Below are 25,270 nucleotides of genomic sequence, written 5' to 3'. Positions count from 1 at the left end.
CAAGATCTATTAAAAACATTGCATGAAAAACTGAAGAAGGCCTGCATGTGCATACAACTGTTTTATAAATATGTAAAAAAACCCTATCAAAACAGATGCTGAGCAATGTCAAAAATGCAAACATGTATTTTTGCTATTGTAAGCAATGCCTCAAAAGCTATTTAACTAAGTTTAGCCTGAGATGTAAGCTGAATGACTTTCTGAAATGTATAAACCAACATGCTTTGAAGGAAAAGCCACATGGTGGGCCACATATATCCTACTGCCAGGAACTGAAGGGCTCACATCCAAAATCCTGTGTTGGCAAGAGGGACTGTGGCTTATGTATCTTGAACAACAGCTCCACATGCTTCTTAGCAAGTTGCTTTTGAAATAGAGGGCCCTTTCAAAAGCAATTTGTAATAAGCCATGGGAGAAGAATTCTTTTTGAAAGAAAACAGTTTTCAAGAATCCCTCTGGTGGATGCAAGAGCTCCAGCACATGGAAAGAAGCTCGTTGTGTGCTGGCCAAAATGCTTACTTAGCCAGGATGCTTAGTTTTGATTTGAGTCAATGAGACTTGGGGGGGGGGGCAGATAAACGAGCAGGGATTTTGTGTGCTGATATTAACAACACGGTCTATTTTGTTCATGAACTCACCAAGGCAAGATGGTGAAATAACCGTCCAACTGCCACTGTTTGTGCAAAGCATCCTCGAGTCCCCCAACAAGTAGTAGCCACTGTTGCACTGGTAGGTAACGGTGCTTCCAGCAACGAAATCCTCAGCAGTGTAAATGCCATTTTCTAAAGGTGGAGGCACTCCGCAGCGAATCCCTGCATGCAGACGATATAGGACGAGAATGAGGAGGTGAGGCATGTTTGCTTAATTTCTTCTTGATGTGAGTTTAGGACCATCAGAAGCTGCCTTAATCTAAGTCAGAGCATGGGTCCATCTAACCCAGTATCGTCGACACTGACTGGCAGAGTGTGTCCAGGGTTTCAGGCAGGGTTCATCTCCAGCCAGATCTGCACATGTCAGGGACTATATTGGGGCTTTCTCTATACAAACCAGGTGCTCTTCCACTGAACAGTGGCTCCTCTGCGAGCTGTCTTAACTGCTGGACAGAATATCATTTTGACTAACTTCACCTGTGTTAAGCCTACACAAGTCAATGTCTTTGCTCCAGGCTGTAATCTAGAGTTATGTGCTATGAAAAGGCGACTTCTCCACCTGACTACAGCCATACTGTAAGCTTCTTCCAAAACTCAAACAATATGGAAAAGCAGATTGCAAAGGGGTGAAGTGTGAGAAGAGGAGGGGACAGCTGTCATCCTGAAAAAGAACACATTAGCAGTGTGTAAACTTTGGTGCATCTGCATGTTCCTTTTTGCCAGATCCTATCATTTTAATGCTGTAACCCTTGTTCCATAATTTTCTCATGACTATCTACCTCTTATTGTCCACTGAATATAGCACATTCCATGAAAAGTGCTGTACATTTCAGAGCATTTTCAGGACCATGATTTATTTTTGTTTCTAGTGATTGCCTAAGAATTATTTTCTAGATGTGAGGGCAGCATACCTACGTATCAGAATTGGGGTATCACTGGATTTCTATATAGATGAACAATTACAAAGTTGAAGGCCACTTAGGCAGAAAGTGGCTGTTGAAGCTTTACTCTACCTTTGCTAACTACTTCTCTCTAATATTTTTTTTCTCTAGGTGGGGCTCTGGGTAGAAATCTACCATTGGGAGAAAACCAGCTGGGGAGAAACAATAAAGGGTAGGATGAGAAAAATGGGTACATAGCTTGAGGGCTAAAATGTCTTCTAAAGAATCAGACATTGTGCAGAAAATGCCTTGTGCAGAAAAGCTCTTATAGGAAAGTTCTTATTTTGTACATTTCTAAGAGATAGTTTCCTCCCCGCCCCCCCTTTTTTTTTTTTTTGTGGGGTGGGGGGACCCACCAATCAAACATGTAAAACTTCTCTGTGTAGTTTGTTGAGGGGAAGAAGAGCAGAAGCAAGTATTTTTCTGTTTATTTTGTATTTACTCATGATAGTGTACCGATCCAAGCACAGTATCATGAGACTAGTTCACCGAAATAGCACTTTTGAAGAGGACAGGACATGTAATTAGCAGGATCAAGGGTGATGTCAGATAAATGATCAAATTAAAGGGATCAAGGAAGCTGTGAAGATTAACTTCAGTCCTTAGTACACCACTGGACCATGAATCTACAGAGGAGTTTAACACTATAGAAGAGTTTAATGCTTGTGGCTGTCTAGCTTTCATCCTGAGGCTTTCTGTATAGAAACTTATTTTTTTGCAGATGCAAACCTCAAGATTAGGAAGACTACATACTTCTCTGCTTCCTCAATCCCAACTTCCAGACAAAATCTGGACAAAGCAGAAGCCCTTCAGTTCTCATAGTTTAACAAATAACCTTCGTTAACTACTAATTCATAAAAGAAACCTGGGAAGAGGTATGATGAAACAGGGCAGCTGAAGGTCAGCTTTAGAATCTGAGGAAGGGTCACAGAAACATAGACATGGAGTGGGTCAGAAGGGGCCTCCTGGTCCATCTAGTCTGACACCTGGCCCCAGCTGGCTCCGCTCATGACATGCCTACCGTGTGCATGCCTAGCCTATCCTTGAACACCCTCAGATCAGAAAGGGCATGATACCCCTGGTTTTAGGCAAAGAAGAGGGTGCGTGAGTGGGGAGTGAACTCTATGGCTAGAGATACCAATGTGCTTAAGCTGCCCAGTCCAGAAGAAAGGGTGGGAAGTTCTAATGGTCCCCTCCCTCTGACGCAGCACATACACATTTTTTAAAAAGCAAAAAGTACAATGTGAATGCAGAGAGGAAAGGGATGTCCAGAAAGGGAAGCAAGAACATGGGGAAATTCTAAGAATAAGACACAGAGGAACCTGAAACTTTCCAAATGATTTGAACTCCATGCCCCCATCCACCCCACGCCAGCAAGGCCAATGGCCTGGGATGATGTGAAACGACATTTGCAAGCCTCAGGTATTCCATCTCTGTTACACCAGCAACTGGACCCCAAACACAATTCCAAAGCAACCAGTTATTCTTTAATTTTTTTATGCCTGGCTGTGGAGCAGTAGATTAACCTGAACTCCTCCCTCCTCCTTCCCATTTCCTGCACAGTAGTGCTACCTCTCCCAGCAAGCACTGCTTCAACGATGTTTCTTAAAGAAGCAACTCCTCTTAGGGACACACTAATCTTGAGTTTAGCTAGGAAAATAAATGGAGCGGGGCTTCTAATTTTCTCTACCTCTTGTTCACTAGACAGCCTGCCAGGAAACTTCTCCTCCTGTCAATTTTAAAATCCATTTTGATATTATGACAGCCCTGTGCTTATTGCACAATCAAGTGCCTTACATAAATACACAGTGCTCTAATTGCAGGAGAAGAGGAACACAGAATCAGAGAGCACATGTGTCCTCTACTGTTCATTTTGTTGCACAAGTGCATGACACAGGCCACAAATGGGAGGGCATGCTGACCACATGCACTCTTTCTTTCTTTCTTTCTTTCTTTCTTTCTTTCTTTCTTTCTTTCTTTATGAGACTTCTATGCTGCCCCATTCGCCGAAGCCTTGGGGCGGCTCACATCCATAAATAAACTTCCTTAAATTAATATGGATTAAGAGTAAAAATTAAGTCGCCCTGGCCAAAGAATAAAATGAATAAATACTATTTACAATTAAAATGACATTTGAATAAAAAGGGCTTCGCCTGGCGCCGAAAAACAAATAACGATGGTGCCAGGCGGACCTCTCTGGGGAGCTCATTCCATAGATTGGGCGCCACCGCAGAGAAAGCCCTCCTCCGAGTACTCACCCTTCTAATTCCCTTCATGGAGGGTTCCTGGAGAAGGGCCTCTCCTGCAGATCTCAAGGGGCAGGTGGGCATATATGGACGTAAGCACTCCTTCAGGTAACCAGGACCCAAGCTGTTAAGGGCTTTATAGGTCATCACCAACACCCTGAATTGGGCCCGGACTTCAATGGGAAGCCAGTGAAGCTGACGGAGGACTGGAGTCATGTGAACATAACGCCCAGTCCCCATCAGCAGCCTGGCAGCTCTATTTTAAACCAATTGAAGTATCCGGACCGTCTTCAAGGGTAGCCCCAAGAAGAGCGTGTTACAGAAGTCAAGTCAGGAAGTCACCAATGCATGTGTCACTGTTGCCAGGCAGTCGTACTCCAGGTAGGGGCGCAGCTGATGGATCAGCCGAAGCTGAAAGAAAGCGCTTCTCGCCACCGCTGTCACCTAAGCTTCCAGTGAAAGCTCTGAGTCGAGGAGCACTCCCAAGCTGCGAACCTTGTCCATAAGAGGGAGTGCAACCCCATTCGGGACTAGGTTCAAATCACCCTCCCCAAAGCCCAATCCGCCAACCAACAGGACCTCCGTCTTGTCTGGATTGAGCTTCAGTTCACCTTCAATGGTTTTAACATAAAGTGTATGATAATTTGGACAATGCAGCCAGAAATAAGGAGGATCTGGGGAATCATTAAAGAAGAAGAGAAAGACATGGGTGGGGAGAAGGGAAGAAGATGCATTAAGGGTCAGGTTCCAGTATTGTTCTGCTTGTTTGGTTTTGTTTACTTTTTTGCTCACTGCAAATCTTGTAAAAATATTATTACATTACGTATTATTATATTACATTTATATTCCACCTTTCTTCCTCTTGCAGGAAACCCAAGATGGAGTACAAGGTTCTTTTCTTTTCCATTTTATCCTAATCACATCCTGTTACGTAGGGTCCATGACAGGCCCGAAGTCACCCAGTGAGCATCATGGTTGAGGAGAACCTCCCAAGTTCCACTCCAGCACTCTTAACCAGACTACTATATTGGAAAATGGATGCCAGGAAAAGAGCAAAAAATGAAATGAAGATGGAAAAAGACAAGAGAGGGATGAGAACAATATCACAAAACAGGTTTTAGTGCTTTTAAGGCATTCTTGCTGATAAAGCACAAGCAGCAGGAAAACGGTCATAAAAGTGGTGTGGAAAACAATGGAATACTGAGGAAGAAATGGCACCAGAGCAATGGCTGGAATGGACATCATGTTTGCCATGTGTAAGCTGGACACTGGAATACTGTGGAAAAATTCCTGCGCTGATCAGTCCTACGATAACAATATATTCTGAAGTTAGAATTCTTATGATTATTCACTTACTTTCACAGTGTGGAAGAGGTAGTGCCCACTGTCCTAAATTTAGACACTGCAGGACAGAATTCCCCACTATGCGGAAGCCTGGGTCACAGAAGAGGGAGACCTTTGATCCTGGCTTTAAAGCCGCAGATGAAGTTCTCAGGTGAGGTATGGAGCCTTCTAAGGACTGGCAATCTGAAAAAAAAAAAAAAATGCACAGACACGTTACTAGAGATACAACACATTTAAAAGCTTGCCTCTGACTTATGGTGACCTTATGAATGAAAGCCCTCCACATTGTCCTATTCACGACACGCCTGCTGAGCTGCATTACACAGTAGTTGAAATAAGGTGATTCTTCAGGTGAGCAAGGTTTTGAGATGGGAGTGTCATAGTTAATCCACCTGAGCCTTATGATGCAGCAGTAGAAACATGGATTTCAATGAGCTCCAGGCAGGGTAGGGTTACAACACTGCTGAACAACTTTAGCTGCTGAGGTTTTACTCCAACCACTCAAGTATTTAACAGTATACTAGCTAACCTGCGAGAGTGAAATATGTTTCTCAACCTCTTTTCAAGGATAAAGCATTCTCTGTGTGAACACATGAGCCTAAAACAATATTTTATCAGGGAAAAACAAAACAAAATCCCTGACTAAGGAGTCAGGACAAATTTAAATTACTGTTTCAATTACTGGAAATCTCTTCCCTCTGTCCCAGTCCTAAACTTCACTCTTTCAACATCTCAGTCCAGGAAACCATAAATATTTTGCCTGAGGTTCCAATGAACATTTATTACACAACACTGGAATTTGAGGAATGGACAGAATGTTCCAGTCATTAAATGATCAAATGTATCTATGCAGGCCAGTGGGCCAAGGGGGTGACTCTATCATTTCACATAACGAGCATCAACATGAATGATTGTCAATTTTTCTACCTTCAGAGAACTCTTTTTGCTGACCTGTCTGTCATGGGAAGTCTGTGCATTATAGCTGATTCTGGCACACTGTGAAGCACAATTAACAACGGAAGCTAAAAATGAAGAAAAGGTGATGCTAATGGTACAGGAAGACTGTTTGAGAAACTGGGTATCAAGATTCCTTGTCTTTTTCACCAAAGGACATTAGAAATAGAACACTGCAAACCAGTGCTAGTTGCAAAGACTGCACATCTTGGTCAGTGTTTATGCACTTAATTAGTTTATCAGTTGTGGCTACTTCAATGGGTAAAATGATGAGCATAAAGGTCAATTTACTACAAGCTTTTCCGCAGACTGAATTATACTAAAATCCTGGCAATTGCAACTATTACTCACACTTAGAACAGTGCTGAGCACTTCCTTTAGAAGAAAAACGTGGATAATCCAAAACGTTAGACAGATGATAACCAATCTGTTAATAAATCTCACCACCAATGGCTTCTTTTTCACTCTTCTACTGGGTGGTCAAACCCTTTCTTTGTTCACATCCAACATGCAGCCCCCCCCCCCCCCCCCGGGACTTCATTATAGTCCCTCATACACTGAGAAGGCATGTTGCAAAGAAAATCAGCAGTGGAAGAAAGACATGCAGTGATGCAGAAAATGCCTTTCAGGAAAGTTTAAGGAAAGCCCTGCTGGATCAGACGAGGGGTCCATCCAGTCCAGAATTCTGTACACCTAGTGGCCAGCTGGCTGCCCACAGGATCCCACAAGTTGGATATGACTGCAACAAGTTTTGCCCAAGTCCTTCAGCTGTACACAGGCACACTGCCTCTGCTACTGGAAATAGTGTACAGCCATCAGGGCTAGTAGCCACTGATAGCCTTCGGCTCTACGAATTTGTCGACTTCTCTTCTAAAGGCATCCAAATTGGCTCCCATCATTACATTTCATGGGAGTGAATTCAATAGTTTAACTATGTGCTGGGTAATGTTTGCCTACCATTGCTGGCTTTCTTACTGTGGTACTTCTGGAAGGCTTTGACTACATATCAGAATTTGCTTAAAAATAGCATGAACACCATTGCATTATATTGCTGTAACACTTTCAGGAGGTAGAAGTTCTAACCAGAACAGAATATGCTCTTGTAATCTATCTTCACTCTTCCAACAACCCCAGGAAGAAAATCTGGCCAGGCTAGTATGTTGCCCTTTTGGAGATCCTCTGGACAGGAAGTAGCCAAGGACTTCACCTTATAGTTCAAAAGAAAGGGGAAAATTTTGTTTAATTAGCACCGTTAGGAATCAAATACAACAAAACATTCCTCCTGCAAGACATTTAAGTTCTACCACCTCTTGTCAGTTTTTAAGCAATTTAAATATAGTACATTGCAGTACCTTATCAATATTGATTAGCCTGTTCACTAGTCTGTTTTATGCCCTGGGTTTATGTGACTTGTATAGCCAAAACAAAACAGGCCCATATCCTTACTAACACAATAAAGGAGAATGCTTATTTTAAGAAACAGAATTAGCTTTACCTGTTCTGGGGAGAGAACATAACCCCAAATATTGAGCTGGCTGATTGAACCAACAAAAGACTCAGCTGGATTAAATCCTTCTCCTCTTTGGTCCTGTTCTTGACCAAGAACTAATGCTCCACCACCTATTCACAAAAGACAAACAGCGTGAGAAGATGCAACTGCAGCTGTTTAATGAAGAACTGAATGCATTGTGCTGCTATTCAGTTAGGAACCTCAGTCAATCAGGTAGACTGCTGAGAAGGTGGGGCAGGTCTATGAAGATGAAGAGGTGAAGCTACCCAGGTAGGTTTTCAAAAGACGTCCCCTGAATTATATAGGTTGAAATAAATGAACTGAAATACTGGAACATAGTATTTCAGGGGATATTCACCACTGTTTGGGAATGCAATTTCTTTCCCCAGCATGTGGGAGATCAGAAGAGACTGATGAGCCCAAATCACAGCAGTGCTTACATGGGAAGTAGCCATATTCCCACCTTTATACTTTACTAGAGTGGCGTGAGAGTAGGTCTCATGAAACAAAGGTAATTTATGAGCCAGACCTGAGGAAATCATCTGATTGGCACAATTTAGGAAAGGATGCAGTTGAAAAATGCTTGTACATAGCCGTTTTGATCTATGCCACTTCTGCTTGCAATCCCGCTTCTTTTCTTTAAAAGCAACAACAAAGTTCCCTGTGCCGCATTGAAGTCCCTCCGCCCCACAGGCCAGTCCTAGACCCATACAGGTATCAAGCAGTCCCCTTTCAATGTTGGCCTGAATTACAGTATGCCACAGTCCTGTGATCTTGACTGATCCAAGCTGCAAAGTAAGGGACTTTATGTGGCTTCATGGCTGGAGGCAAGGCCACTATACCTGGAGCAGGCAGAACTTGAGTAGACCAAGACAATCATCTGACGCGGTATAACACAGTTTCTTACATTCATCTGTACAGTAACTGGGTCTCTATTTTGGTTTTTACACAGTGCCTAGTTATTGTAGGCACTCCAGAAAACCAACCACCCATCCGAACAGTTGAACTGGGCACTAAGTCTGGAAAGCATATTAAGAAAATCTGGTGGCATAAAAATGAATGAATGGCATAACAACAAGAAAAGGAAAAATAATTGAATAAATGTGAAGGAAGTCATTACCAGGGATTTCGGAGCCTACAGATAAGCCGCTGCCTCCATCTGAGGACTTTCCATCAATATACACTCTCCAGGCCCCATTGATGCTTGTCCAGGTGACAGCAATGTGATGCCAGTTGCCATCATTCACAGAAGGGCAATCTGTAATGCTCTCCTTCCCATTCACATAAAGAACCCATCTACATGCAGGGAGAGAGGGGTCGGGTAGGAGAGAGTGATTAAGTCATATGTAAACGTTTGTAGTGGTTTGTGTAAACCTCTTGAAAGACATTGTTTATCTTCCATGCAGATGCAAGAGGCCTAACACAAAACAGCTCAGCACTGCTCCACAGCAGCGCCTGAACTGGCACACCCGCAAGAGTAGAAAAAGATCTCACTGCAAAGTAAGAATAAAGGCACTGACCAAAGTATTAGCCTGAATTTAAATCAGAAAGGCAAGAAGGCTGGAAGTTCCCAAATGTCATTGCTTTTTAAAAAAGCAATTCATAACCACATCTCTAAACTAGGATAAGTGCTAGCAAGATGGTAAGCCCCAGCACCACATCATAGTGTCTGACTAGCATGTTTTCTGACAATTTTGTGCCCTCCAGATAGTTTGGCCTTCATCCCCATCAGGTCCAGCTGGATGGCCAATAGTTGGGAATCCAGGGAGACATAGTTCAAAACATCTGGGGGGATACCAGACTGGGCAAGGTGCTCATGCGCTCATGCTCTCGCTCTCTCTCTCTCATTCTGTGTGTGTGTGTGTGTGTGTGTGTGTGTTTAAATACCCTGACTTTCTACAAAATATGGTAGTCCAGGCAGATAACCAAACCATTTAAAAGTATTAAAACAACAAAAACATCAAATTCCAATAAAAACAATGACTGCAGAATAAAAACTGCACCCATTCTACAAACCCTCTTGCGGGACAAATAATAAAACATCAGTTGTCTGCTGTTGGAAGGAGAGAAGAAAACCTAGCCTTCCTCGGGAGGGAGTTCTATGGCTCAGGATGGCAGCCAAAAAGGCCCTCTTTCATGTTGTCACCAAATATACCTTTGATGGTCTGGAAAGAAGGGCCTCTCTGGAAGGAGGATTCTTAACGATGGAAAGAATCTGTTCTTTCAGGCAGCCCAGCCTCCAGCTGTACAGGTCATAACCAGCAACTTGAATTCTGCCCAGAAACAGACTGATAATCAGTAAAGCTACATTCTCCCTGCAAGCAGCCCCAGATAACTGCTGCCTCACAGCCTTTTCGACCAGCTCAAGTTTCTGAATAGTTTTCAAAGGCAGCCCCAGATAGGGTGAACTACAGTAGTCCAAATGGAATTTAGCGTAGGCATGTATGACTGGCCAGATCAGACATCTCTGGGAACAGATGTCTTGCCTCATCTGTGCAAACGCTCGTCAGGCCATCACAAAGTTCTAGACATCCAGGCTCAGGGCTGAGGCCAAAAGTACACCCACATTAAGAGCCTGAGACTTCATGGGGAATGTAGCCCTGTGCAGGACTGGCTGAATTGCTAACGCTGATGTGCCTTCTGACCGAGATGACCATCTCTGTCATTAAACATGGATCTGTTTGCCTTCATCCAGTCTACTACTGACATCAGGGTCTGATTCAGAACCAGAACAGTTATTTGGATTTAGCTGGAAAGAGAGAGCCAAAGGTGCAGTGGTAGGCCTCACTACTCCAGAGACACTGCTCATGTCCTGGGGCTATGCAACGTGAAAAGTAGCCACTGTAACTGGGCAAAGTTACATCCACTGGACGTGTGTCAAATATAACATCCAAATCAGCTCAGATACAATTGATTTTATCTGCAAAGATTACCTCTGTGCCAGCACTTAATGGGTTTTTATTGTCCTCGAGTTAAAAAAAAGTATAGGTGCAAAAAGAAGTTGTGTGAATACTTCAGATAAAGGATCCTGAACACTAACATTTCCAAAAGCTGATTAATGTCATGCCTTAATGATGCATCTCTGTTTTGTTTCTTTATGGAAAAGTCCAACCACACAAGAATACATGCATTTTATAATAGAGAAGTCATTACTATATGGTTGATAACAACTTTTTTTAAAGATCCTAACTACCTGGATGAGGTTACAAAACACAATTCTACCCAAAGAAAATTATGCCCCCACGTGCCACTTCAGGAATACTGAAGACTATCTAGAAGTTAAGATAGTACTGCTGTTATTTCATATACCCGTTGTAATCTGTAAGCAGAAATGCATTGTCACTTCCATTTTCCACTGCATAAGAAATTGGAGTCCCGTAATTAGTAGCATCCGAAGATTTCATCCAGAATGCACATGTGATCTCAGTTAATGAGGGGAGGACACTGTCAAGCATAACATAGCCATAGATCCCAGAGACTTCAAAATCCAGATTGAATCCAGAAGACTGTTCTGCAACAAACAGGAAAAATGTTCAGTTCTGCAGTCTATGTTCTACTTTGCTTTGTTTCAAAATATGTTAGTCTTTAAACCAAATATAGAGAACTAGGAAGGCCATTGGCCTTTCACAGGCATCTACACGGACCACAGAGGCTGGCTGATCCTAAAACAGCACTGCTATCTGGCTCCAGTTCAAAGTTTCTATACTGAAGTATATTCCCTCAATGAAAGTACAATGAAATATCTAGAGATGCCTGCACATAAGAAATCTAGCCAGTTAACTCCATCAGTAGACAGACAACTTTTTTCTCCAGGGATATCATGGCACATCTGCATCCCTCACCTTTTATCTACAGTCTCACCATGGGATTAGAAACAAACTGTTTGCTGTTTCTCTTTATTATCTGCATTTTACATTTAGCAGCTGTACAGACCATGGGGAAAGCAATCCTATAGCCCATACATACTGTTTGGGGGCCATAGGATTCTTCAGATTCCCAGAACCAAGGTCAGAAACAGAGCTACAAAGGTTCATTTGCCAGTCAGGTACTGCAAAGATTAGTAGAGGGAAATGTAATAGTATGCAAATTACAAATGTGTAACAAAAAGAAATGTTCAGAGATATTTGAGTCACCTTTTCTCTTTCTCAAAGTATAGGTGTATTATCTTTGACTGCAAGCACAAAAGCTACTTGTCAGCTACAGCATGCCAGACAAGCCATGAATGGGGGAACTCCTTCCTAGATAACAAGTACTTGGAAGAAATCCCTACTGGAGCTCTTTGAAGTTGTAGAAAATGCAATTACAATGGAAAAAGAAAGAGTTCTAAATACCGTTTTTCACTATGCAAACAACGTATGTTCTTCAGGTCAGTGAATGAAATATTCAATTATTATGCTGCTGCTAATTGCAAAATCTGCTATATTCATGGAAAGCATCTGGTGTCAGTTCAAGCCTGCACAAATGTTGCCAAAAATACTTTGCTGATCATGACTTTTGCTAATACTTTGGTCCTGTGTACCTGTTTCACACCTGCTGCCTGTAAAGCCAGGGGGACATTTACAAATGTACGAGTTCAAGGCATCCACACAGGTTGCTTGGTTTGCACAGGGATTGGATTCACATTCATTGATGTTGACTTCACACTGAATCCCTGTGTATCCTGCAGCACAGTGACATCTGTGGACAAGAAACCAAAGGGCTTTTTAGTGCTGCAGCAATAACAATGAAATTGGTATTTTTACAATACAGTGTAGGATAATGAGGAACTAAAAACAACAAAAACGAGGAAGCAAACCAGGGCAAATAGGTACCACCCATTCATATGATCACATGACAAGCTGCAAAATACAAAACCAACAGTCAGTGTATAGGTCTAAACTACAAATGATGCTAAATTCTCTGTTTTCCAACCCTGAGTTGAAGAGTCTGCTCCCTGTGAGTCCATTCTGGATCACAGCTGCAACGTCCAGGCTTTGGGTCTAGTGGATCTGGATCGACTTTTTGGCGGCTACAGCAAAGGCCCTTCTGCAGTCTTCACAGCCTTTATTGGGAATGAAGGCCACTGCCCTTGATGCTGCTATATCAGCATGATACAGCTGGAGGAGCTGGCTAACCCTGGAGCAGGAGAATGATCCTTGATGTGAGGAACTGGGGCCACCAAATCTTGGTGTGAAGGGATGATGTCACATGCCAGGACTCGAGGGACTACTATTCTGGACCCAATCCAAAGGTTCGGTTCATCTTTTTGGATTTTCAGAGGATGTTTGGGCAATATATGCACTTACTTCAGGGCATTTTTGGAGCGGATTTGGGTGGCCATGTTTCTGCCCATTCCTTATATGCTTACCTACTAGGATCTACTATTGTATTAATTGTATTTAAAACACAAAATCTAAAAAGAAGTTCATAGATATGTATTATGTACTTTCATGATAACATTGCTATTCAGACATCGCTTGCTGGCTGGAGAGGGGGTTGTCCAACTGGTAAAGTTCTTAGAGTGTTCTTGACACAAACACTACCCTTTAACTTTTCTTTAATTCACACATGACTATCAATGTAGACTATGCATTCATTCAATAGTTCCACCCACCCACATTCATTGAACACAGTGGCACTGCAGTGTACATTATGGTCCATTCTTCTTCTTCTCATAGAAACGCTAATGTTATATCAATCTTCTTACCTGTAGCCATTGATACCATCTTTGCATGTGGCTCCATTTTTGCATGGTCTACTGAGACATTCATTAATGTTTTTTTCACACAAGACACCAATAAACCCAGTAGGGCACTTGCAAAGGAAACTACCAATCTGATCTTCGCAGGTAGCTTTGTTTAAACAGGGGTTTGAAAGACATTCATTGATCTCTGTTTCACAATGAGTACCTGATAGAAAAGCATAAACTGCATGAGAAAATAATCAAATTACAATAAAATCCATATGAAATTATCATCAGGCATTTTCTGGCCTTCCATATTAAAAAGAATACACAAGGTGAGTGCGGGAGGGATTCCCACCAAAATGCTCTTAGCTACTGAATCTTCCCGGTAACATGCTCCATGCAAGCATGAAGTCCATATATATGTGATGGATAGAAACCCCAGAGAACTAAAGAATTAAAAAAAAATCTTTTCAGAAATGAAAGAGAAAACAATAATTCATTCATTACAATTGATTAAAAAGGAAGAATACATTTAGCAATAATGTCTGACTACATTCCTTGTTTTCTTTAATTTTAATCTCTGTTGACGGGTAAGTGTACTGGATATGTGAAACCTATGTAATTTCTTATGTGATTTAATAAACACCCCTCCCCAACCGCGCCTTGCACTAATTATTCCTTTGGTATGATACACTTGGTAATATAGGAGATACAAGAATCAATTATGGTAGCATATTAATGTTTAAAATCTTTGCCAGCCTTTGCATTTTCATGTTATAAACTTCTTATGTGCTCCTTTATCATTATAAATAAGTCTTCAATGGTACACATTATATTTTCATGAAGGGTTATACAAGACTGTAAACATCTGAGGTAGAGATTCTCAGGAAAAAATGGCCTCGTCAGCATTAAATGGCATGCCACAAAGAAAGCCCAGAAGCAACAGTCAAGGGAAAAATGGCAACTGTTAATACAAATAAAGTGATTACTTACCTGTGAATCCTTCTGCACAGGTGCACTGGTAAGAATTGATACCATCCACACAAACTGCTTCATTCAGGCAGGGATTGGAACTGCACTCATTTATATCTTCTTCGCATCTTAAGCCTTCCAGCAATAGCGGTGGCAGGGTGTGTTTATACATGTAACATAATACATACATATTTACAAGCTCATAAACAGACTTACACATGGAAGAATCCTGAAAACACTTAAATGAACACACCAGGAACACAGTCATTAATAATTTTTAAACTTACTTATTAGTAACAAGCACTCATCTTTCATTCGCCCCCTTGCCACATATTATGTAGCTGTTTGTGCCTTTCCATCCATGGATTTTCAGGTTTCCAAGTGGCTCCTCTGGCCATTACTCAATGCTAGGTCTCCACAGCAGAGAATTCCCCAAGCTGAATGGTGCTGGCATCATGATCAAGTACAGCCAGGCACAGGAGAACCCCTTTCCTTCTGCAATGCCAAGCAAGCAGCAAACCATTTGAGCTCCCAATGAGCTACATTTGGCTTGGCTGGTCATATCTTATGCAGGGATGCTCTATGGCATGGAATAGCATGTTTTAGGCAATATCTTTAATGCAGGGGGACATAACCCCAGAGGGCTGCATGTGATGCAGGCTGGGGGATTCCCCCTCCCAAGCAATCCTGATAAATATTGCTCTTTCCTCACTGCCAGTGCAGAAATAATCATCTGTATATTGAGGGAGTGAGTGGACAGTACAGGTAGGGGTAATTTGGGGGAGAAAGAGTGGTTAGGGCACCCATGGGGAGTTCTCCTAAAGGCCTTAAGGGGCACAGGAGGCTGCAGCGATCTCTTTTACAGTGCTTTATAAGCAGCTGCTTTATAAAAAAAATAGAAAGACAATTTTTGAAGACTTTAACTTAATGTCCCAGTTCAGATGTAACACTAAAACATAGTTAAGCTCTATGGGAATGAATCTGGGTCAATCTTGGACCTGCAAGCTTCCCTCTCCTCTACTGTGGTCATGGAAAAAGAAAAAGCCTGGGTTGTTTCAATAAACTATAGTTCAACAATTATCTGCTGTTGTTGGACATAACATGAAACCATGATTAGTTTAAAACCAGAAGTGGACACTTCCAATTTCTTTTCTGCAGCTGTACCATAGGAGAGGGAAAAGGAAAGTAAGAAAGTAGGGAGTAAGAAACGAAGTACAGAAGCTCCAGTCTTGCATAGGCTTGGCTTTTGCAGAACAAAGCTAAACTGTGGCTAAATGTTAATCTGAACCATGTCAATGAGGAATAGGGCATTTGTACATACATGCAATGCACACCTTTTTTCTGAGTATGTGGAATTAGCAGTATAGTTCTTTGCATTCAACTATCAGAGGTAATCTATCTGTCCAACTCCCATACAGCCCTCAAATTCTGACCATGTACAGTTGACCAAATGGTGACATGATTCATTCCCTCTCACTCATACAGAAGAATTTCAATTGATTTTTCACTCTGACCCCAATTCAGGTTTCAGCCAGGTGTTCAGTTCACAGTTAAAAACCATGGCTTGTTAGTGCAGCTGGGATCACATATCACTGTAACCTTGAATTCAACAACCCATGGGTTAAATAAACCACGGGTTAAGATCATGTCTGAAGCAGGTCTTTCAGCTGCAAATGACCCTTCTCCAAGCTCCTGGCATGCAAACTGCCCTCACAAAAGTGCAGATATTCAGCAGGCTGGGGGGCCACAGAGACAACCATGTTTGGGCTGTAGCCTCTGACAGTTTATTTGCACTGCAATCACTTATGCAGGCAACATTGTATAATCAGAACTATACAAATGCATGTGGCCACATCACACTTCCTGCACACTGCTGGAATAAAAAAAAATATACTAAAGGTTCTCTCATCAGTTCACTGAAGAGTTTCAATCTCAGCAAGAGAGAAGCAGAGTCCATAGAAGGCAAGGGATTTTAAAGAGGAAGCAAAGATGACCCACACTTCTTTCTTAAAGTATGCAACCGGCCTAGTTCATGGTTTGTCACCTGAGTAGCCTGGCTGACACTGGCAAATGAATGTTGCAAGGCCATCCTTGCAAATCCCTTCGTTCAGACAGGGGGATGACTTGCACTCATCAATCTGCTGTTCACATTTTAAGCCTAGAATACAACCCAAAACAACACAAAAGAAAAATAAATAAAAGCCAAACAACCACTCAAACAAACATAAAATAAACATACTTTTTAGGAAAAGTTTAAGAGGGGCACATGAAAATGGGCTATGTGTAAACTACAGGACACCATGCAAGGGACATGCAGCTTGACTGCATACATGTCTATTCAGACGTGAGTTCACAGAGGGCTGTTCCATGGAAGGGTATATCATAGCAGTGGCAAACTTCAAGCATACAGGTTCTACTTCATTTTTTTAAAAAATTACAACCCTAAATCTACCAACAAGAACCAGGTACAAAATGCATACAGTTTGGATGCGCGAAATAGTTTTGAGCACTGAAGCTGCACAGCGCTCAGTTATTCCACCGACATACTTCATTTCAGCAATTTATTTGTGGAGGGAGGAAGCTGGGGAATTCATTTTATTGTTTCCATTGTTTAATACTTTGGAGTTAAATTTTTTTTGCCAATCTACTTCATATCACCAGAGATCTGCCAGAAAATCCTGAACTACCCTGTGCCCAATCCCAGCGTGTAGAGATGGAGCCTACGTCAGCGAACTATATGTCAGGAGTGGGTAACTTGTGGCCTTCGAGATGTTCTGGATTACGGTTCTCATCAGCTGTACATAGTGCAGCCAATGCTGAGGAATGATGCGACTTGGAGGCACAAGTTGCCCATCTCTGCTATACACACTTGGTGGGACACACACGGTCAGGCTGTACATCTTAATAGCAATGGGAAAAGTTCATCATGACTTAATTTCCAATTGCTTTCAGTGAGTTAATACACAAAATACTTGAGCTAAGAACCACCAGTGCTGATGAGGTAACGCAGACACAGAGCTCAAGCTGAAAATACTGCCTAAAACAGTATGTTTCTCACCTGTAACTAAAGGTATTTTAAACTGTATGCTCAGTATGCAGATGTCACTGAAAATGCTATGGTAAAATACAAAATAGACCTAATCCAATAGAAGAAAAGAGGAATATTGGCATAAAATAGAAATGCAAAATGCAGGGGATATGCAGCCTAGAGACTAATAGCAAGAACTCAGTGCCTCACATCCTCTGCTAGCATGGAGTCTCTTTCACTCATATAGCAATTTAATAAGTGAACCCGAATCCAACAAAATTCTTAAATTTTCACTAGCTTTCTCAAAATCTTTACTGGCCCACCAAAATTTATATGTTACAGTCCATCTCTTCCATATCTGCTATGCTTTTTGTTATGTAATTTTACATTCTTAAAATTATGGCACTGCACAGCAAAAACCTTTCTGCTAGCACCTGCAGTGTTGTTAATTAACAACACTCTTGTTAGCCTCTGAATCAAAGACAGTATGTCAATCATGGACAGATGTACTTTAAGGATCACCATTGACAATTTGAAATCTACTGAGCAAAAACTTCCTCAAGCTGCTAGTATTTCAAGCTGATTCTTTACCTTCAAATCCTTGTGGGCACATACAGATGTACCCACTTCCAAGTTGTTTGCAAGTTCCTCTGTTATGACATGGTTGCAGGAAACATTCGTGGAACACCTGTTGCCAATGGGATAACACAACTTATTAACAAACCTGCAACGAGGAGCAAGACTGCCGCAACTGCAAGCAATATGCTAGCACACCCTTCCCAACCATCCTCTAAGTGATGTTACAGATATGTCATTATTCCATATATCTGCACTGTTGAATCTGCCCTCAACATGGTCACAACAGCATTGACATGGTATTCTAACATCATATTCTGTAATCCCTTGCTAATGCAGCAATTCTTTATTTGGTGGTGCAAGAAATATTGAGTCTAGGTCATGCAAATTATTTAGATGGCATTTCTTATCTATCAATCTATCTATCTATCTATCTATCTATCTATCTATCTATCACATTTTTATACTGCCCAATATAGAAAGCTCTCTGGGTGGTTCACTACTTCAGTGCTTTCTGCAATCAGCTAGAATTGGAATTAGAACGGCTGTTTCAAACCGCACTAGAATGTCAACAATCAGCCCCTTAAAAACATCAGTTGGGCCCATGAATGTACTTTGAAAAAATTCCCTGGGTGCTGCAACTAATTGGCTCATCTGGGATGGGATGAAGAGGAAGAATCAGAAAAATATTCTTCTCCTTCTCCTTCCTCCTTATTTCTGTTTGTGCATGCTTGAATAGCTTTTCTCTTTTTACTCTCTCTTTTTCTGGCTCCTCTTATCTTTGGCTCTCTGCTCCCCATTCTCTCTCTTTCAAGTTGGTTCCTCTTTTTGTTTTCTTTCTTTTTTATCTTTCTGGTCCCTCTTGCATCCATTCTCTTTGGACATTCATATTCTCTCTCTCTCTCTCTCTCTCTCTCTCTCTCTCTCTCTCTCTCTCTCTGTCTAGACTCCCCCCACCACTGTGCAAATGAATCATTCCATTCACTTGCAGAGGGGAAGATTTGCTTGGTAGACACCTCAGGATGGGCACACAGATGTGATGGGCCTGGGGGTGCCGCATTGGAAACCTCTGCAGTAGTGCAGCATTTGTCCACACTGGTCAGACTTCAGCTGTGTCTTATTGGGTGGGAAATGCCACACAAAATAAATTTTTGAAAAAGCGTGAGGACAACACTGAAAGGACTGGAATCGAACCAACTGGAAAGGTGATTTTTTTGGTTTCACAGAAAATTATAATAAACACAATAATAAAAGGAACAAACATTTATCCAGAGATATACGTTCGTGCGGATGCAACAAGGAATTATTCAATAGTCACATCAGCTGCTTTCAAAATCTCTTGGCCTTAGGTTTGCAAAGCTCTGTCACAGAACATTGGTGGTGTTCCAATGTTGAAATATGTGTTGACTGCAAAAAAAACTGCAAGTGAGTTTTAATCTCACTGTTATTGTTAGCTGTCTTGAACACTATTTTTGGCAGAAAGATGGGACAGAAGTCAAATAAATAAACTAACCTCAAGGATGTGAATAACTATGATTTAGTTGCATAAGAATATACATTCATATCTTTCATGACTTGCATGACTTCATCTGATTTCAATTTTGGTTTAACTCTGCCATTTTGCATTGTCTGAAATCTGTCTCATATGTTCATCTTGCTTGGACAGAGCTATACTGTTTACCTGAGGTTTCATAAGCAAGCTGTACTTAATGACAGCAAGGGAGAAAGATTCTGAGGCTCATGAGGGAGAAGATGCAGAAGAAAGTAACACCAAGAATAAAGTGTTGAAAAGCAAAACTAAGTTTGCAATAAGCGTTGAAAAGGTCTCAAAATGAAAGGCATTTTTGACACTCATGGTTTGGCTGAGCCCTACAACAGTAAATTGTGTGCCCGAAGTCTAGACAGCAAGTGTGTTGTAGTGTTTAGAGCTTTGGCCTAAGATTGAGGAGACACATCCTCAAATTCCCAATTAGCCATGGAGATTAGCCATGAAGATTACTGAGTTACCTTTGGGCCAGTCAGTGTCTACATTTGCAGCATTGTTGTGAGGATAGAGGTGTGCATGAATCATGAACACTGCCTCAAGTTCCTTGGAGGAAAGATGGGATGTAAATTAAATAGAAGGAGGGGAGGAGGTAATGGAAGCAGGAGGAAAAGAGAAGGAGGAGGAGTAGATTAACATTGCAGGAGATGTTTTTACTTTTAATACTAATGCCGACTTTAGAAGTTTATGATGTTTGTTCTTGCCTGGCTGCTGACTTTGTGGTTCTTGCTGATATTTTCTGGAGCAACTGGCATCACTACACTGTCCTCTGCTGCAGCGAAAGTAGAGCCAAAACCTAAATGGGAAAGACATGAAAGCAACTATAAAAATTCTACTGACAAGATCCCTTGAGTCAAGGTCATGACATAGCCAATGATGCGGCAATAGAAAAAGCATCTAACCTGGCATGCTGGGATACTAATAGAGGTGTTCAATCTACAACCAATGACATACTCAATTAAAACATGAGTTCCCACAGCAACAGAAAAATTACTCTGCCTCAACTGGGCTCACATCTCTGTTGTCTTTGAGCTGAATATTAGATACAAAGTAATTAGGAGCTACCACATTATTAAGGCCAATCTGGGTGTAAACATATGTGTGTTTAAATTAGGATATGCCTCATGTGTATTTGCGTATAATAAAACCAGTGTGGTATGGTGGAGTGTTGGACTAAAACATGAGAGATCTGGGTTCTAGTCCCCATCTGGCCATGCAGCTCATTGGAGGACTTTGGGCCAGTCACTTACTCTTAGCATAACTACCTCATAGGATTGTTGTGATGATAAAATGAAGTGGAAGAGCATTTTAGATCCCGGAGAAGTTTGTCAATGCAAACACAATTAAAAGAAATTAATCTTGCACTGCGAGAGAGCTTTTGCAATGTCTGCAGAAGAAGCAGCAATGATGGAGCTAAGGCTTCTTAACTGCTTCAATGAACTACTTTCATCCAGGGTACCGAAGAAAAATAGAGCTCTGCAGGAGCTCAGAGAATTCAGTCTGCCTGATGAGATTGCTTGTATGGTCCAAAAGCAGTATCCTAAAATCTGTCTTTATACTCAGGTTTTATACATGTGCTGAATTAATCATGTGTTGAATAAAGTTCTAGAAATGCCTTTGGTCCCAGCTGATTGAAAATATGGGGTTGGGTCCAACAGTGTTATTCAGGCAGCAAAAGGAAAACAACTTGCAGAATGGATTTCCCCTTTCTCTCTGCAGACCCCTTCCCACACCCCCCATCTGTTCTGGGTTAAGGTTAGGGCTTAAGAAGATATTTAAGAGGGTGCTCAGGAGTTGCAGGGGCAAACAGAGTACAGAATAGTTCTATTATGCAAGCAGATGACCATTCACGCTACTGTTGGACCCAGTGCATGAGCTATATGCAGAGTAGGGGAATGGAAGGAGGGCTAAATATGTGAAAGGAAATGTATCTTTATTAGCAGCCTATGACCCAAGCACCTCAGTATTTTGCCCTTTGGAGGGTAGGGTCAGTTTCCCATCTATCAGCTCGGTAAAGACTAGGAGAAGAATCATCTGAGACACAGGACGCTGCAGGTTGATTCCAGTTGACTGTAACCATCCCTCTGAAAGATGCTGCTGCTAGTCCATCTGGTCATGGCACGATGAAGAGGCCCTTTGGTGTTCATTGTTGCCCCACTCCTTTTATTCTTGACTGGTGTGAAAGGAGGCACAAGACCTGGGCAGCTGGTTCCTCCTTATCCACCATGCCCCCTTCTCCTGTGGGGACAGTCCAGCTACTCCTTAAACATACGTTAAGAAGACTGTGTGGAGAAAGAGGCCATCCTTCCTACTGGATAGCTATCTTTTCTATTTGGATTGCCATTTTTTCACATCTGTTAGAGAAAATAACTTACTTGAGCAGTCTGTTATGGATCTGGCACCAGTCATGGTGGTAGTTCCATAAAATGGACAAGAGAGGCAGTAGGACTTTCCTGGATCAGGCTGATAATAGTCCCTGGGGCAGGGATGACAAGGCATTAAACCAGAACGAGAGAATTCTCCAGCTGGACAAGGGACTGCAAAGTGCAAAAAACACCCCTTTTAATGCTTGACTATACCATCTTCCCCAACAGCTTTTATATAAATACTAGAGACTCTTCTGATTAAGGCTACTGTTTAGATGACCTGGGAAAAAGGACAAGATTGAGGATTCAGGACCAAACTATACATCTAGCCCTTTTAAAACTTTTAGCAAAGACTCACATTACTAGGTCTTCACCAAATATCTAGTTTGATCCTCAAATGAACATTTACATCCTCAGTCCCACACATGTTTACTTAGAAGTAACTCTCCCTGAGCTCAATCAGACATACGGCTGGGTAATCAAAATGCATGCAGGGTTGAGAGAAACATGGCAAAAAGGCAATATAAATGAGATACTAATTTCTCACCAAGTTTCTGTAATGTAAAAAGTGAATGAATAACAGCACTAATAATATACAACGACATGTTGTTTGACCAATGATAACTGCTAGAACTCACTAGGAAATATTGGCCAAAAGAAAAGAAAAAAAAAGAACACTTTGGATTTTACACACTTCTTGGGAGTTTTCAGGTGATTTATGTTTCCAATCCTGTCTTTTCCTCCCCCCACCCTGAAATTTACAGGCTTGATAATCAAGGTAGTAAGAAAGACATGATGTATGCTACTTCTCCAAAATATTCCAGTTATGCAGGGATCAGAAAAATGAGGCTATACTTCACAGTATTTAGCAACAAGCTCTTTCCTGGAATTTAGATGTCACAAACCTCCACATGCTGATATGTCTACAGCTCCTCGCTTGACTGTTGACATGTTTTCTGGGCAAGAAATGCAGTTCTTAGATCCAGTTGTAGGCTGATATTTGCCAAGAGGACATGATTCACAGATCTCAAGGCCATTTGGAGAATAGGTTCCCGGCTTGCACTGAGCTAATTATATAACAACAGTACATCAGAATTGAGCAATCCATAACTTCAAAAATGAATCAAGGCCAACAGCAAATAATACACTAATCCAATGGCAGAATAACCCCTGAACCAAAGTGTTACCAGCTATTGATAATCCCAGGGGATATGAGTATTGCAACAGCTTGCAAAATCCAAAGAGTACAGAGCATCTGCCACCAGTAAGAACGTGTTTACAGTGAAAGCTGAATATTTTGTTTAAAATGGATCATCTGAACAATGTATTGTACCACAAAATAACATGAAAGTTCCAAACTAAAGCATCTCATTTGACAATTATTTCTGTACAATAATAGGCATTTCTGATTCCATCAAAAAGGTAGATCACCTTGGATAAAGAGTTTAAGGAAAAAACAAAGCTTTTTCACTACTTAAGCTTCTTTAAAGTTCAAGTTGTAGATATTTTAATCTGCTGCTAATTTAATCTGACAATTTTGTGTCCTCTTATGCTGGTTTTATTACTTTAACTGTTCCGAAGTACCCTGGAAACCATTTATTGGAAGGCCAACATATATACCTCAAGAAGCATACAAGGCAGAGCAATTTCATGTCAAAGATCCTATGCTCCACTGGTAGGTGCCAGGCAGGTGGAGTGACAGAGCAATCTTCACCTCTCCCTTTCTGCAGTGTGGCGTTATAGGATGAAGGCAGTGACAGGAGCTGCAAGGCTTTCACTTTGAATGGATTCTCAGGGCTTCGCTTCCTGGCTCCTTTCCTCCTCATCTGCATCCTTAGTTAAGTTTGGTGCTCTCCCCTTGGGGGAGGAAGTCACTGCAGTGCTGTGAGTGGTGGGGATGGGGAATCTCCATTCAAATTTCCCCTGCTAAGTGTGATGCTCCCACTGGAGGAATCTTTCTCTGAAGAGGACCCAGAGCTCCCAGAAACAGACAATGCCAAGGTGGCATCCATGTCAGGACATCTGGGGAGGCCTAAGACCTTGGGGAGCACCCTGGTCAGTCCCCACAGGAGGAGGGGAGTTCTGCCTCCAAGGCAGAATCTGGATGGCTGGCCAGCATCTGTGAATGCCATCTTCACAAGAGGCAGGCAAGTGGGGTTCCTGCAAGAAGTGCTGGGTCACGAAGGAGGACTCTTCAGGACCAAGGCCCTCCTCTTGGACTTTTTTTTTCCAGAGAGCTTGTAATGCAGTGAGTCAAGCTCAGAAAGTTCTGACTATACCAGCCTTCAGTTTCGGCCCAGCTAGCGCCTAGTTTTCTGGACTTTGCCTTGTGACTGATCCTCTCTGCTATGGACCCATGGACTTGTTTTATTCTGCTTTTGCACTATGACTGGTATCTGATTGCCTAACTATGCCTTGATTCTTGCTTGTATCTTGACCACTCCTGCCTTGGTCTGACTCATACAGGACCCTCCCTGTGCTTGACTATTAGCATGATTTGTTGCTTTGCATTTTGGATGGCCCCTTGATTTGCTCTAAAGCAGCGTCTAATTCAGCCATAGCAGGACAAGGCACTACTTCCACTCTTACAGAAGAATCCTGGGAGGAATTCCTCTCTAACACAGAAATCTAGGCAAAAAGATTGTCTTTTCCATATTATCCTTGATAATCCTTCTGCAACGTTTTATGGAGTACAGCAAAAGAACTGTTTTGTTGTGAGCTGCCCTGAGGCTTTGTTGCGATGGGGGCGGCATAGAAATGTTTTAAATAAAATAATAAATAAATAATAATAAACTGTGTTTTTGTTTTGTGTAGTATTTTGCTCATTACAAATTTCTTTTTCAAAAACATTATTTTTAAAAATACAAACATTTAGAAATGCAGTTTGAAAAACTTATACATAGTTGATTATAAATATTATTACACGACTGCTAACCTCTCACCTTTACATTCTGATACACTTCTGGAATGGAGATATTCAGTGTAGGTAGCAGATGGGCAATTCTTACATTCTAACTGCCCTTCCTCATCCTGGTAAGATCCAATCCAGCAACTTTCACATGCATGATGCTCCAGAGAGTAATATGTGCCCAAAGGACAGTTAACTGTGATTTAATCAGATGAAATATGACATTAAAAGGCTAGGCACGGAACACATACTTAATACCTTGTATACACTAATTGCTTACAATGCCCTAGTTGTCACCTACTATTTCAGAAGGAAATGCTTTTCCATGCAAAAAATCCTCTTACATGTAGAAAAATTGGGCTAGTTGAAACTAAGGAGGAACCAATCAATTTCAAGATGTACCAAAATATAGGGAATGGGTGTGATCCAACCAATATGAAATAAGGTGTCGCCATCATGCAGATGACACCTATCGCTATCTTTCCTTTTCATCAAAGCCAGGTGAGGGAGTATTATTCTGAACCCAGTAGCAGGGTACTGGATTGGGCTGCATGAGCAGCAGTAGCC

At 41.6% G+C, this 25,270-nt stretch overlaps 1 protein-coding gene across 1 annotated transcript in view; it reads right to left on the bottom strand.

Annotated features, from left to right (window-relative positions):
• SVEP1 (sushi, von Willebrand factor type A, EGF and pentraxin domain containing 1) overlaps nucleotides 1-25,270 on the bottom strand; it is a 140,417-nt gene that overhangs the window by 55,624 nt on the left and 59,523 nt on the right. Inside the window, exons 17-31 of the mRNA XM_044428126.1 lie at nucleotides 24,738-24,899; nucleotides 22,701-22,862; nucleotides 21,805-21,966; nucleotides 20,134-20,225; nucleotides 17,902-17,998; nucleotides 16,327-16,440; nucleotides 14,304-14,417; nucleotides 13,332-13,533; nucleotides 12,165-12,322; nucleotides 10,955-11,156; nucleotides 8,766-8,941; nucleotides 7,631-7,755; nucleotides 7,219-7,342; nucleotides 5,194-5,364; nucleotides 639-812 (exon numbers count right to left, since the gene is read on the bottom strand). Coding sequence (XP_044284061.1) covers nucleotides 639-812; nucleotides 5,194-5,364; nucleotides 7,219-7,342; nucleotides 7,631-7,755; nucleotides 8,766-8,941; nucleotides 10,955-11,156; nucleotides 12,165-12,322; nucleotides 13,332-13,533; nucleotides 14,304-14,417; nucleotides 16,327-16,440; nucleotides 17,902-17,998; nucleotides 20,134-20,225; nucleotides 21,805-21,966; nucleotides 22,701-22,862; nucleotides 24,738-24,899 — 2,235 coding nt within the window. The remainder of the gene's footprint in view (nucleotides 1-638; nucleotides 813-5,193; nucleotides 5,365-7,218; nucleotides 7,343-7,630; nucleotides 7,756-8,765; nucleotides 8,942-10,954; nucleotides 11,157-12,164; nucleotides 12,323-13,331; nucleotides 13,534-14,303; nucleotides 14,418-16,326; nucleotides 16,441-17,901; nucleotides 17,999-20,133; nucleotides 20,226-21,804; nucleotides 21,967-22,700; nucleotides 22,863-24,737; nucleotides 24,900-25,270) is intronic.

This window comes from Varanus komodoensis, unplaced genomic scaffold (assembly GCF_004798865.1).
Source record: "Varanus komodoensis strain SLA01 unplaced genomic scaffold, ASM479886v1 scaffold19, whole genome shotgun sequence".
Classification (NCBI taxonomy): Eukaryota; Metazoa; Chordata; class Lepidosauria; order Squamata; family Varanidae; genus Varanus; species Varanus komodoensis.
The sequence above is the reverse complement of the archived record's forward strand: the minus strand, read 5'-3'. Positions and strand labels throughout refer to the sequence as shown.